A 12,964-nucleotide genomic window follows, 5' to 3' on the forward strand; every position below is an offset into this window, starting at 1 on the left:
CGAGAAAGGGAGAGAACGGAAGGAAGAAGAATTGAAGAAAGAAAGAGAGAAAGATGAAGAAAGAATAAAAGAACGAAGGGGGGCAGCAAAAAGGAAAAGAGAGATGAATGAATGATTTAAGGATCCACTTCAAAACCAAAATGGGAGAAGAAAAAAAGAAATGAAAGAAAAACAAAATGAAAGAAAAATAAATGAATAAAAAGAACAGGAGGTATAAAATAAAATAATTAAAAAAATAAATAAATAAATGAATAAATATAATAAAATAAATAAATAATAATACAAAAGAAAAATATAATGAAAATAAAATATATATAACGTGAGCTAGAAATAGAATAATTTTACCAAAATTAGTTTTGTCTTGAGCACCGACATTTTTTTCTGCTTAGTAGTAAACGCCTTTACCATGGTTAGTAAACCATGTCTCTACTAAATTAAAAAGAAAAGAACAAAACGTTTCAGCGCATTTCGCCAAAATTACTTCCCGTTAAATCTCTAAAGCCCTTAAAGACCAGACAACCAGGCTCTGCTCAGTCAAATAATCTGTTAAGGTTGTCGTTTATGGTTCGCATGAAAGCTTATTACCAAATTAAGAAAAGTTAAGCACTCGCTCCCAGGGATCGCGCGATTATCTGGACCGTGTACAAATGAGCCTTGAAGACCTTGGTGAACAAAGCTCCGTGTGCTCGAGAGTTAAAAAACAATAATAATAATTAAAAAAAAAAAGGAAATGAGAAGATGGAAGAGGAAAGGAAAGGACATGATGAGGCATTGGCAAAACGAAGGGTCACCATACAAGCGATATCGCGCACCTCTCCCACCCCCCCCCCCCCCAAAACACTATACATTTTTAGTTTAATCGTATAATATTATATTCATTCTCTTAAAATAAAAAAGAGCGCGCACATTTTTTTTCGTTAACTTCGAAACCGCTCAAGAAAATTATAGCCTACAAAACAACAGCCTAAATATTTGCATCAAAATCTGGAAATTGACTGGAAAATGCAGAAGGCTAACAATATTTCAGATTTGTCCTGTAAATAATTGCATTCCGGCATCGCATAAATGACGGATACAGGCGCGTTCTAGGAGCAAAAAGAACTCGAAAAATTCATCATGACTTCGGATTGTTATTCGTTTTGTTTATATTACGTCTTCTAGTCCAACTTTTTTTTTGATAAAAAAAAATGAATGCGGTGATATATAAAGGCTTTTTTTCGCGAAAATAGGTTACTCCAAATGAAGATGTACGAGCAGCGAGAACTTTGAAAAAAATACAGCATTTTGGAAGCCACGGTATCACAAACAGATTTTGTCCGTCGAGTTTCTGACATATAAAAACAAACTTTGTTATTATCTTAGTTTTGGTGTCTCTTTCTTAGGAATATATATAGGATTCACATTCGACGGCTTATGCTTGGAATAAGGAGAAGCAGGAGAACCTATAATTAGAATATGATTACTATTAAACCATAGTCTCCACATGCTCTTGTGGAAACCACGAACATCCAAGTCCCAGATATGAAGGCATTTTGATACGCTATTCCAGGTTACCCAGTCAGTCGGGTGATCCATTTTGATATAAAATACATAAGTCTTTCCTTTTGTTTGGGGGATAAAGTCTGAGTTTGCGCACGGATTCTTGGAGTGGTCGAGCACTTCAGCAATACTGAAAAAAAGGTAAATATATATGTTGCTGAGTGTAAATGCATCAAAATGTGGTGCAGTTGAGTTTTCACGTCACGCGCATTTAAATCAAGGTCCGCCATGCATTGTAGCATATGAACCTTTTGAAACCTTCAATAGTACCCTGAAAAGACCTCTGGGCTGATTCAAGTTATGGCACTGCTAGCTCACAGATCGAATTGGAACTTAGCATGGTTTTGGTAAGAGACAAAAACCGGAAAGTCCAGAGAACGCTTGGAATCGAGGGAAAAGACCTATACAAACTCTAACTAAATGTTATGCTGATCGAGTCAAGGAATCAAACCAGAGACCCTCGAGTTGAGAGGCTAGTGGATTGCTGGTATGTTAGACTTGCTCCATGTCTCGCTTTCTAATTTTTTCCCGTTGCAAACTCAGATTCACTTCACTTCCGGATACGATGGCTTTCTGAAAGTCGTCATAACCGGAAGTACACTATTTCAATCCGAGTTTGCTGAGGAAGAAATATCGAGCGAGACTTGAAGCGAGTCTACAGTTATGCCAACCTTGAAATCAAGAGAATTGGACCAAACTGACCTACAAAATCCCATGATGCATTAGGAGTGGTACCCAAATGCTGGGTAAAAGAGGTCGAGTTAAATATCCAAGGAGCATGTAGTGACCTAGTGATAGAGGCAAGACATACTGGAGCAAGAGTGTCTCTGACACCATGGCTAATGGCTGCCATGACAATCTCTGAAATATTCTTCTGCAACATGAAATATAGCAGCTTAAAATTATATACTCACCTTAACAATCGTTCAATCTCTTTCTCGTAATTCTCTTTTTTCATAACTTCTATGTTTAATTTGACATTAGGTTCAGTGTTCAAAGCGTGTTTTTTAAAGTACAATTCCTGGAAATACGGATGCATGTTTAATCCCTTGGTACCAAAGTGATATGTCCGCGAAATGTCTGGTATGATACATTCACGACCCTTTCGTATCTCAGGTAGTCGCATCCACATGTCCCAGTCCCAGAACTTGTCTGGTGTTGGCCATTGCGGTTCAAGCTCATCTTTGTAGAGTTTACGCTTTAATACCCTTGGAAATGCAAACACATACAATAAGAAGGGAACATATAAATATATACAGAGGGCGGGTGGGTGGGGAGGAGGGAGGGACAAAAACAAGAGGAGAGTCCTTGCACCTTTCTGGTGTTAACCAAAGAGTTTCAAGCTCTTCTTGCTACAGTATTAATAACTTTGAAAACTTAAATATAATAACGAGAGTCAATATACAGCCCTGTATGGATGGGTAGGGAGCGTTGGTTCAAAAGTGAGGAGGGAATGTTGAAGCAGTGAACTTGTCATTTAGTGTCATTTAGGCTAAAGCTCTTCCTCAACCAAAGGCGGATCCAGCCAAAATTTTAGGGGGAGGGGGTTAATTGAGTTTAGGGGGGGGGGGGGGGGGTGGGCTAATTGAGTTTCTTCCGTTTCTTCCAACACAACGCAAAACAATAAAAAAAGTATCTAATTCTTCAGTTTTCCGCCCTTGTCAACATCCATAGAAAACAAAACAAAGTTAATTTGGGCACTGTAATTAAGATACTATTGAGGAGGTTCAGGGGTTTTCAACCTCAGAATTTGTGTAAGACCTTGGAAATTGAGGTCTAATGGCTTCTTTGTGGGGTATAGGACAGTGTCACATTTTACATTCTGGATTCCACTTATTGGGTGTAATACTGAATCTGTAAAGAAATGCCTCGTTTTGTGCATATACATCAGTACTAACCAGCCTAATCCTGGCATGGTCTCCACTCTATATAGCATGGCCTTGTCGCCTACTGTGTGATCATACCCCTAAATAAGAAGCAAAAGTAAAAAAATACTTGAGTAAATGTGAAGGTTTTGTAAGTTAAAAGCTCTTTTGATAACAAGTCCATGACTGATAATTTGAGTCTGTCTCTATATAGCATGGCCTTGTTGCCTAATTTGTGATCATACCCCTAAATAAGAAGCAAAGGTAAAAAAAATACTTGAGTAAATGTGAAGGTTTTGTAAGTTAAAAGCTCTTTTGATAACGAGTCCATGACTGATAATTTGAGTCTGTAAATTCACAATCTAATTAGAAGTGAGATGTATCGTTTTCTGCCATTAGGGAGAAAAACTGGAGAACCAAAAACCACTTTACACTCACATACTGGTGGGTTTGTGGTTTAAACCCACAAACGTGCATAGAGGAAGCACTTTTGCAGTCATAATTCCAGCACTGAGATCTTACCTGATCATTCCAAGCAGATATACAGTAAATACTGTCATCCACATTCATCAGAGGAATAAGTTGTTGGAAATAGTTAAACAAATCGGGAGACATGTCCAAATCTTCTTCTAGAATGATCATGTACTCTGCTTTGGGATACAGGTTGAAGGTTGTTGTAAGGCTTGCTTTATAATGCTAAAAAATAAATCCATACCACCACATTACAACACCAGCAGTGCAGCTGACATCTTCTGTAACTCTCCCACAATGTTATATAATATATATGTTATAACCACATATAATATCTGCAACAGAGGCTAACAGCACTGCCAGTTTAGGTCCTGCTCTCACTAGAGCCAAAAACTTGGTTTACCGTACCTCTTATGAAACATTGTCAGAGGCAGATCCAGGAATTTTAGAAGGAGGGTGACTATTACAAAGGTTTTACCAGGAACTTGAGAAAAAGGGGGGTGACTGTTACTAATGATATTACTGAGAAATTTGATCAAAACCTTGGGGGGTGACTAGTCGCCCCTTTTACCACCCCTGGATCTGCCCATGCATTGTATCCTCCAATTTTTTGCTTTGTTCATTGCGTTTGCACTCGATAATATTGCGTTCAAACTTGTTAATAGAAAAGCCAGTTTTTTCCCCAATCTTGGAATGACTAGTAATTAATTTTGGTGTCCTATGTAGGGCAACACAGAATATATTATATAATGAGGATATAAAAGCTGCTCAAGATCTAGGCCTGGAACTAGGGATTGAGAGGTACTGTAGAGAGCATTTAAAGAGCTTTCTAAACTGCCATACTGTGAAAAAATCAAACTAAAGAAATACCATAACTAAAGATTGTAATACCTGAGCTATTCTTGCATTTTTACTGCTGACTGGTGTATGCTGTATTCCCCTAACACCAAACAGTTTCGCCACAGCCAGTGGTTCCTCAAAATAACCATCGATAAATACAGTCACTTTATCAGGCTTTGCTCCCACGGCAGATAGCATTGACCTTAACATCCTGTACAAGTAATGAGGTCTGTTACTGGCTATCACTGCTACTGGAAGCTCAAGCTGTTGGTTATTAGGTAGAGACTCTGCTTTGATGTCGATAGCCGCTGGGTTTGAACCTAAGGATAGAGCACAAATGGAATTAATAATGCCTTGTAACATCAAAGATATACCACATTTGGAATGGTCTTTTAAAAAAATGACAACACAAAAACCACAGCAATATATATCAACAATATTAAATATAGTATTTTTATACAAGCGAATATGATAATGTAAATCTGGCGTGCTATAAATAGGTCATAATTTACATCTTATTTGCCTTAAGGTGAATATAACAAGCACTTAATATTTGCTCGTTTGTCCATGTTTGCTGTTGGCAGAGATTAAAATAAATGAAAAAAAAAACCTCTGTCTCCATTGTATATTCTAAAATTCACTTGTGTTAAGAGTTCTAAAACAATCATTCCCCTCAGGCTCAGCGAATATCTGAGAATATTTACCTCACAGTTTTATTTAGCCTCAGCAAATATTCTCCCATATCAACTTCGCCTTTGGCAAATAAAATGTTAAATATTTACATACATAAGCACCATGGTGTATCTGATGTACACCACAGATGCGAGCATTGTAAACTACAGTATATTGTACTTGTATATGTTTGGGTACATAATTTTATTTTGTATCAAAGTTTTAGCCAAAATGTTTTTAGTTACTTTTAGTTTTTAGTAGCTCAGTATAGGTGTGTTTTCCCATTGTTTGAGGTGTACAGTGTATAATTACAAGTGTCTCACATGTACAACTGTTAAACAATGAAATGGTTCTCCAGGGAATGACAATTGGTCTGTAATTGAAAATTATTATACCCAAGCTAAATAAAAGTGTCTACATAGTATGGCAAGCCAAAGACAAATGATTGTCATGCCTAGGCTCCTTCAATCCACAATACACTGCTCTTCTTTTACTTTCTTAGTGACTTGGGATCCCTGTGGCACAGTGAGGAAGGTACAAGAGGGGAGGAGGGGGTCACATTAAGATTAACTAAATTTGCATTTAATAATAATTATTGTGTTTTCCTAATTAACTCTAATAGATACTTACAGCTGCATATACTTCCATATCCTTCATATTTACTACAAAAGTCTTTCCGTCTTCTATTGCCCTCTGTATCTTCCCAATGACACTCACTCTCTTCCACCAACTGCAATGGTACTGCCACCTCAAAAGAAACAGGCTCAGCCCAGGTGTCAAGCGATTTTGACTTTTGAAAGCCTTCTGCATATCTTTTTCCTTTCTTCTGAACAACAAAACCCCAAGTGTCACGCCAGCCAAAGCGGCCAAAGTTCTCACTTCCAAGAATTCTCATTAAATTTCTGGCAGTAGTTTTTAAAGACATTGAACCTTCATCCTGAAAGCCAAAAATGAATTATATATCATGATAATAATAAGACCAATAATATTGAGAGATGTCAGTATTATCTCGAGATTTTTTCAAAATGATAGACCCTGGCAGCTTGCAGCGACAGATCCAGGGATGGTGATTGGGCTAACGGTCCTGGTCCTACTCCCCCCCCCCCCCCCCCATCCTTTTGCACAAATCAAAAATGTATGTTCATAACTGAAGATAAAGCTTGATCTAGCTTGGTGAACAAATAAAAAAATGTGTCCATAACTGAGAATAAAGCTTGATCTAGCTTGGTGAACAAAAGATGTTTGTACCCCAGATGTTTGTGCAACCAAATATTGTATCATCCCACCACAGATTCTACCATGTTACAAATTTATTATTTACCTTCACAGTAAAGCAAAGAATTCGTCCATCAGATACCATATTGACAAACAGCACCAGTGAATCAGAGTCCTCTTTCGATGAGTAGGTATCGAATGTTCTGGTGGCCATAACTGCACCGGTGGCTTGGTTTAAGACCACTGCACTTATGCCACGCCCCTTTTCTGGGTCAGTTGCTACTAAGACCTATTAGTTTATAAAGAAAACACCAATGAAAAATAAATTCAGTCACTCCTGTCAAGCTATATTATATAGGCCTTTAAAAAGGGTACTTTAAGGCAATTTTGTTTCGAATTCTTATAAAATTAAGTTAATTTGTAATTAGGTTTTAAATAAGATTTAAAATGCCTGTAGAAGTGTATGTCCATTTTCATGATAATTGATAATATTTGATAAAGGAAATATATATTGGGTTGTAAAGGTTTTTGTAGGTTGGATTCATATTATGAAGCTAAAATTGACTCATCAACCTTTAAAAATAATTTTATATTTTCCTTAGCTTTCGACCGACACGGTCATCCTTAGAGGAACTAAAATATGTTACAATATTAACAAAAACTATGTGATCAAACGTTGTACATATGTGCGAGCAAAAGAATCGCGCACACAAACCTGAAAGTAAGAGCATAGAAAATCACAAAAGATTTATGTAATTTGCTGGCAGAATTCTGCCACTGTCTCTATTAAAAATAATGTTCTTTTGCTTTGATATCTCACATGCTTCCAGCCACTTTCTTTGGTTCCATCTTTGTTCTTTTTTAACGATTGAAATGTTATCCCATTGGATTGAGTGCCCCGTTTCATGTGCATGCTGGGATAAGGCTGATCTTTCTGCCTTGTTCAGACGCACAGCCGCCTGATGTTCTTTGCACCTAGTTCCAAGAGCTCTGCTTGTTTCCCCGATGTATTTGATACTACATTCATTCATTTTAGTTCCTCTGAGGATGACCGTGTCGGTCGAAAGCTAAGGAAAATATAAAATTATTTTTAAAGGTTGATAAGTCAATTTAAGTTTCATTATATATTGGGTATTTATTTACTGCCAGGCTCTGTCATGTGTGAGTAGAGCTGCTCATTGGTTCTAGCTCTCCTGTGTTTTGAGGGTTTTTACTCCATTGGAATTTCAGTGATGAAAAGCCACTCTGTCAGTGTGGAAAGCCACGTCTTAATATCATATTTTATTCATCTATTTCATTCTTTAGTTATGTTAATCGAAGTATTATGATCATCCGGGTGGATGTAGTCCTGAGAAGAACTGTTTGATGTGACTGACGTTTCGATAACCTGAGTCGAAGTGTCAAGTGAAGAATAAAGTCAGATTGCATGGTCATATTTCTACTACCACGATAACAATAGTTATAGTTATCAGTTGTTATTCTTTAGTTATGGTATAGCAGAAATGTCTACTAGTTTCTAAATCATGCTTTTGCAGTCTGTGATCTTGGTATCATATAAATGTATCACAAATAGCAACTCATTTCACAAGCCATACCTTTGTCCCATCAACTGTTATGACAGCTGAATCTTTGCTTGAATAAATTTGAATATGAATTTTATGACTCTCATTTTCTTCCATTGATTTAACTAAGAAAAGATAATTGAGAAGTTTAGTAAAATAAAGGCATAATTGCACTGTAATTTTCAATTTAATACAAACTAATGCTAAGTAGTTTCAAGTTTGCAGAACAAACTAATTTCAACATGCAAAACTATTTAGAATTCACAGCAGCTAGTTTTATAACTTATTTTACTTTTGTGGAAAATTTTAAGTTTAGCAGAAGAATGGGTTATAAGTTGTCATACCGACATACAGCATAACTAAAACTTTTCATGGTTTTGTCACTCAGCTTTGTAACAAGCTGATTAATTCACCTTTTTGGGACTAGCCATCACAGGGTATAAATTGTTTAAAATTGTGTTACAGTTACCAAAAAGTTCAGACATTGTTCTCGAGTCTTGGTACAAATGTACTGACACTAAATGAACTATTTACATGGTTAATGTTTAGTTAGTTCTCTAAATACAAGTAAATAATAATTTTTCTAGCTTGATTGAAGCTTAATTTTCTTACTGCTGTTAAGATAGCTAACTAAAGAAATCTACCTAAATTTTCTCTTTAAAGTCAGTGAATTTGTATGGAAATCTGAGAACCATATCTGAACTTTTTGGTGACCTTAACACAATTCAAGCTAGCGCCAAAAAGGTGAATTAACCTTATCATTAGGGTAAGCTTTGCTTACTTCATATGAGAGAACCCAATTAAGCAGGTCTGGGGTGGAGTTATATTGTAAATGGCTGGTGTATTATGCAGCCAAGCTTAACATTTGGGAATATAACTATTTGAAAGAGAAAAACTTTTCATGGTTTTGCCATTCTTTGTAACAACCTGATTAATTAACCTTATCATTAGGTAAGCTTTGCTTACTTCATATGAGAGAACCCAAATAAGCAGGTCTGGAGTGGCGAGTTATATCATAAATGGCTGGTGTCTGATATACACATGCATACATGGCGGCTGGTCATGGTTTTAGTGTGCTCCGACTTTTGGCGTTTTTCGTTTTATTGATAGCAAACAGTTCTTGTGGCATTTCATTTCTGCCACTTACACAACGTCTAGTTTTAAATTGTCGCTGTTCAACTTCGCTCAGTGTCGCTGTCGTCAAATATTCTTCACGGGGAGCCACTTTAGTTGTTCTACCGTTTGACTCCAGTGTTATCTTGGAAGCATATTTTAGTCTCTGTGGCGATGTGCATCCACAGCCAGGACCAGAGGATACAAGAATCACGCGAAGAAAAACAAGAACACAAGTTCTGGATCAAACTCAACTTCTCAGTAATGGCATTTCTGGTCTTACTTCAAACCCTGAGATCGTAACCCATTGGAATGACTATGATTCTTTTCTCACAAATGTAAGTCATGACCAATATAGGTTTAATAATCTACGCAGAAACCTTGTCACACCGACAACTAGGATTGGTGGTCAACAACATACTTTATTGGAGGATTATTGCAGTCTTCCACATCGCAATTTTCAAGACTTTATTTCAGGTTTTGCTCATACATGGTCGACTTTGAATACTAATGAGCAATGGAACAGTGAACAATACCTCCCCATTTCAACAAGAATTACAGCACGGCCCAGGAATATGAACATGTATTATAAACGACCCAAGCAGAACAATTTGATTACAATTGCACGTACACCTATGGTTCCGTCTTTCAAACCAAGTTCAGCGATGCATTTCAGCTTATTAAATACAAGATCACTTAAAAACAAAGCATCACTCGTGCATGATTACGTTGTTGACCGCAAAGTAGATATCATGGCTTTAACAGAAACCTGGCTTTCTCCCGGGAACATCGACGAAATGGAAATAAACGAGATTGTGCCCGATGGTTATGCATTTCTACATGTCCCGAGAGAAACACGTGGCGGTGGAGTTGCTGTTGTCTATAGAAAGTCTTTGCATCTAAAGCACAATAACAAGAATCTGAAGTTTCAATCGTTTGAGCATATGGATTTAACCGTGAAATCAGTATCAAAGTCTATACGAATAATTGTTTTATATCGGCCTCCACGGTCAAAAGGAAATAACTTAAATGAATCCATCTTTTTCAGCGAATTCTCAACTCTACTTGAAGAACTTGTACCTGACCGTGGTAGTGGAAATGTCCTCATCGCAGGGGATTTCAATTTTCATGTGAATGATGAAAATAATGTTTCAGCTAAGAAGTTCCTTGATCTTATCACATCATTTGACTACAAAAACCATGTGCGTACCTGCTACTCACAAGAAGGGCCATACCCTGGACCTGCTTCTAACTAGATCCGAGGACAAATTTGTATCGAATATTGATGTGATTGACCATATAACACCTATAATGTTCAAGCTACATTGGTTGCCGATCAAGGAAAGAATTAAGTATAAGATACTGCTGATTACTTATAAGGCTTTAGCTGGATTAGCACCACAGTATATTACTGATCTTTTAGAAGTTTACACACCTAGGCGTACTCTAAGATCAGCATCAGATAAGAAATTAGTAGTTCCAATTTATAACTTAGAATCGTATGGCAAACGCTCATTTTCTATCTCTGCGCCTATATTATGGAATGACCTGCCACAGAATATAAGACTATGCCAATCTTTAGAATGCTTTAAGTCTAAATTGAAAACGCATCTGTTTAAATCGGTATATAGCGATTTTATTTAAGCCACGTCAAAAACTAGAGCACTTTTTGATTATTTGTATATTCTTAGTAATTATTTAGGGATATTATTGCAATTTTATTAATATTTTATTAAGTAATTTTAAGGTACTTTAGCTCTTGATTTAATTTTTCTTTTTTAGGTCTAGTATTTTTTAGGATAATTTAGTTTTGAATTTATTGTAAAGCGCCACTGGACATTTATGGAAGAGGCGCTATATAAGAAATATTTATTATTATTATTATTATGCAGCCAAGCTTAACATTTGGGAATATAACTAGATTTGAAAAAGAAAAAAAGGCTTTTGGGAACATTCATACTCCTACTAGAATACCAATTGTATATTAAGTTAAAGTCAGTTACTTTTTTCATATATTACAACTTGACCCTTAGCCTCTCGACCTAGCTATGCTACGTACATTGAGCTAAAATGTTCCTTTGGAAGGATTCAAATAGCAAATTAAATATTATTAAGTATAATTAAATAATAAATCTTGAATCTAAAGTTCCCCATCGCATCAAAAAAAAGATCTAAAAAGAAAACTCTAAAATCCTAGATGTAAAGACAGATTATTTCAAACATTTTTCTGGCATTATTTTTTAGAAAGAAAAAACACAGATCAAATTTTTACAATCACAAATTGAAAATACACCCATAAAATGTTATATAAATTTAATTCAAATGTCTAATTCCTGGAGCTAGACATACATATTCCTTAAATACATGAATAAATAGAGAATTTAACTCAGATTCATGACATAGCATTATAATATTTATCTTTCCCTTACTTGTTTTCTCGAGTGGGTTCTTGTCCTCATACGCGTCCTTCTCCATTTTGAAATTGTTTTCTCTCGCCTTGGCTGTCGTATCCAGGATAAATGCTATGTTGATAACTACAGTTACACATAGAACTACCACTAGAATCCATTGAACTACACGTCCGAATATCCCTCTTTTTTGGACGCGTAAAGGAGCTTTTTTGCATGGAACTGAAATGCTGTAAAATGCTGAATTCGGATGAAACGGTTTGGCGTTTGGATTCGGACGCCATGAAGAAGACGAAGAAGACATCTTTTTACGAGGAATGTTGAAGATCTGATATTGTATGTAACGTCATTGTTGGTATCCGTGCTTTAGGGTCTTAAAGAATTTGAATTAACTAATAAACGCTCCATAGAAACATAAACATTTTTCATTCGAATGTCTAATAGTCTTAGCTTGGGTTCATTCATGAACGGTCGGCGGCGCTGTTACTGTCCCGAAGACTGGGCACTAGTGTTTTGTGTTTCCCCTTCCCCTCCCTATGAAGCATCTTTTGACACGATTCTCTCCCCCAGGTCAAGTATGCTCTATAAATGATTGGTTTTCGATTTACAAACCGGCTAAATCTTAGAATTTTCTTTAAATCTAAATTCAACGAACAAATTCAAAAAATCACGAAGCTTCACAGTATGATAATGTTTTTAACTACGTATTTATCCTCCTGGTTCGTGAATAAAGGAAAATACTGTTTTGTTATATTCCCAAATGGATCAATCTGGAAAATTCTCTACATTCAATGCTGTCGCCATAGTTACTCGATATCTTACGACATCGTTATAACATACAGTTTTCTCTTCTGTTACTGATGTATAAAAGCTAAGAGGAATGACATGAGCACAAATCTACCAAAATCTAATCCGGCTTAGAATTCACTGGGATATAAATCTTCGAGGGTTCAAAAATCAATAGTTAAACTGTTAAAGGTTTTCTTGATATTTTGATGCATAGGCAGTATTAATATTTCTACAATCTTTTAAGGAATCAGTCTTCACTAAATTCTAGTTCCCTTATTTACCAATGCATGCACCTGCATAGGTTCGTATATAGGGTCAGCGCGCGCAATTTGCACTATGACCTCATCACATAGCATCATAGCGCACCACCTTGGATGCGGCACTTGTAAGGCGCTCTGATTTCCGTCCAATAGTTATCCCAGAAGATCTCTTGTCACAATCGTTCTAAGGCATCAATCTGGCTTTCGTATTTACCTTTTTTTATAATTAG

The 12,964-nt window shown here is 36.3% G+C and overlaps 1 protein-coding gene across 1 annotated transcript; it reads right to left on the reverse strand.

Moving 5' to 3' along the window:
• Window positions 1–847: 847 nt before the first annotated feature.
• Window positions 848–12,171, reverse strand: LOC116295948 (protein O-linked-mannose beta-1,2-N-acetylglucosaminyltransferase 1). Its single transcript, XM_089027279.1, has 9 exons — window positions 11,707–12,171; window positions 8,198–8,289; window positions 6,709–6,891; window positions 6,018–6,324; window positions 4,767–5,035; window positions 3,927–4,100; window positions 3,438–3,505; window positions 2,454–2,747; window positions 848–1,669 (listed from the first exon to the last, which is right to left on the reverse strand). The coding sequence occupies exons 1-9, from the start codon at window positions 11,987–11,989 to the stop codon at window positions 1,354–1,356; spliced, it is 1,986 nt and encodes a 661-aa protein (XP_088883405.1). The 5' UTR covers window positions 11,990–12,171; the 3' UTR covers window positions 848–1,353.
• Between the last annotated feature and the right edge of the window lie 793 nt (window positions 12,172–12,964).

This window comes from Actinia tenebrosa, unplaced genomic scaffold (assembly GCF_029948245.1).
Source record: "Actinia tenebrosa isolate PJP-AT-01 unplaced genomic scaffold, QUT_ActTen_1.0 PGA_scaffold11__36_contigs__length_13525064, whole genome shotgun sequence".
In the NCBI taxonomy this organism is placed as follows: domain Eukaryota; kingdom Metazoa; phylum Cnidaria; class Anthozoa; order Actiniaria; family Actiniidae; genus Actinia; species Actinia tenebrosa.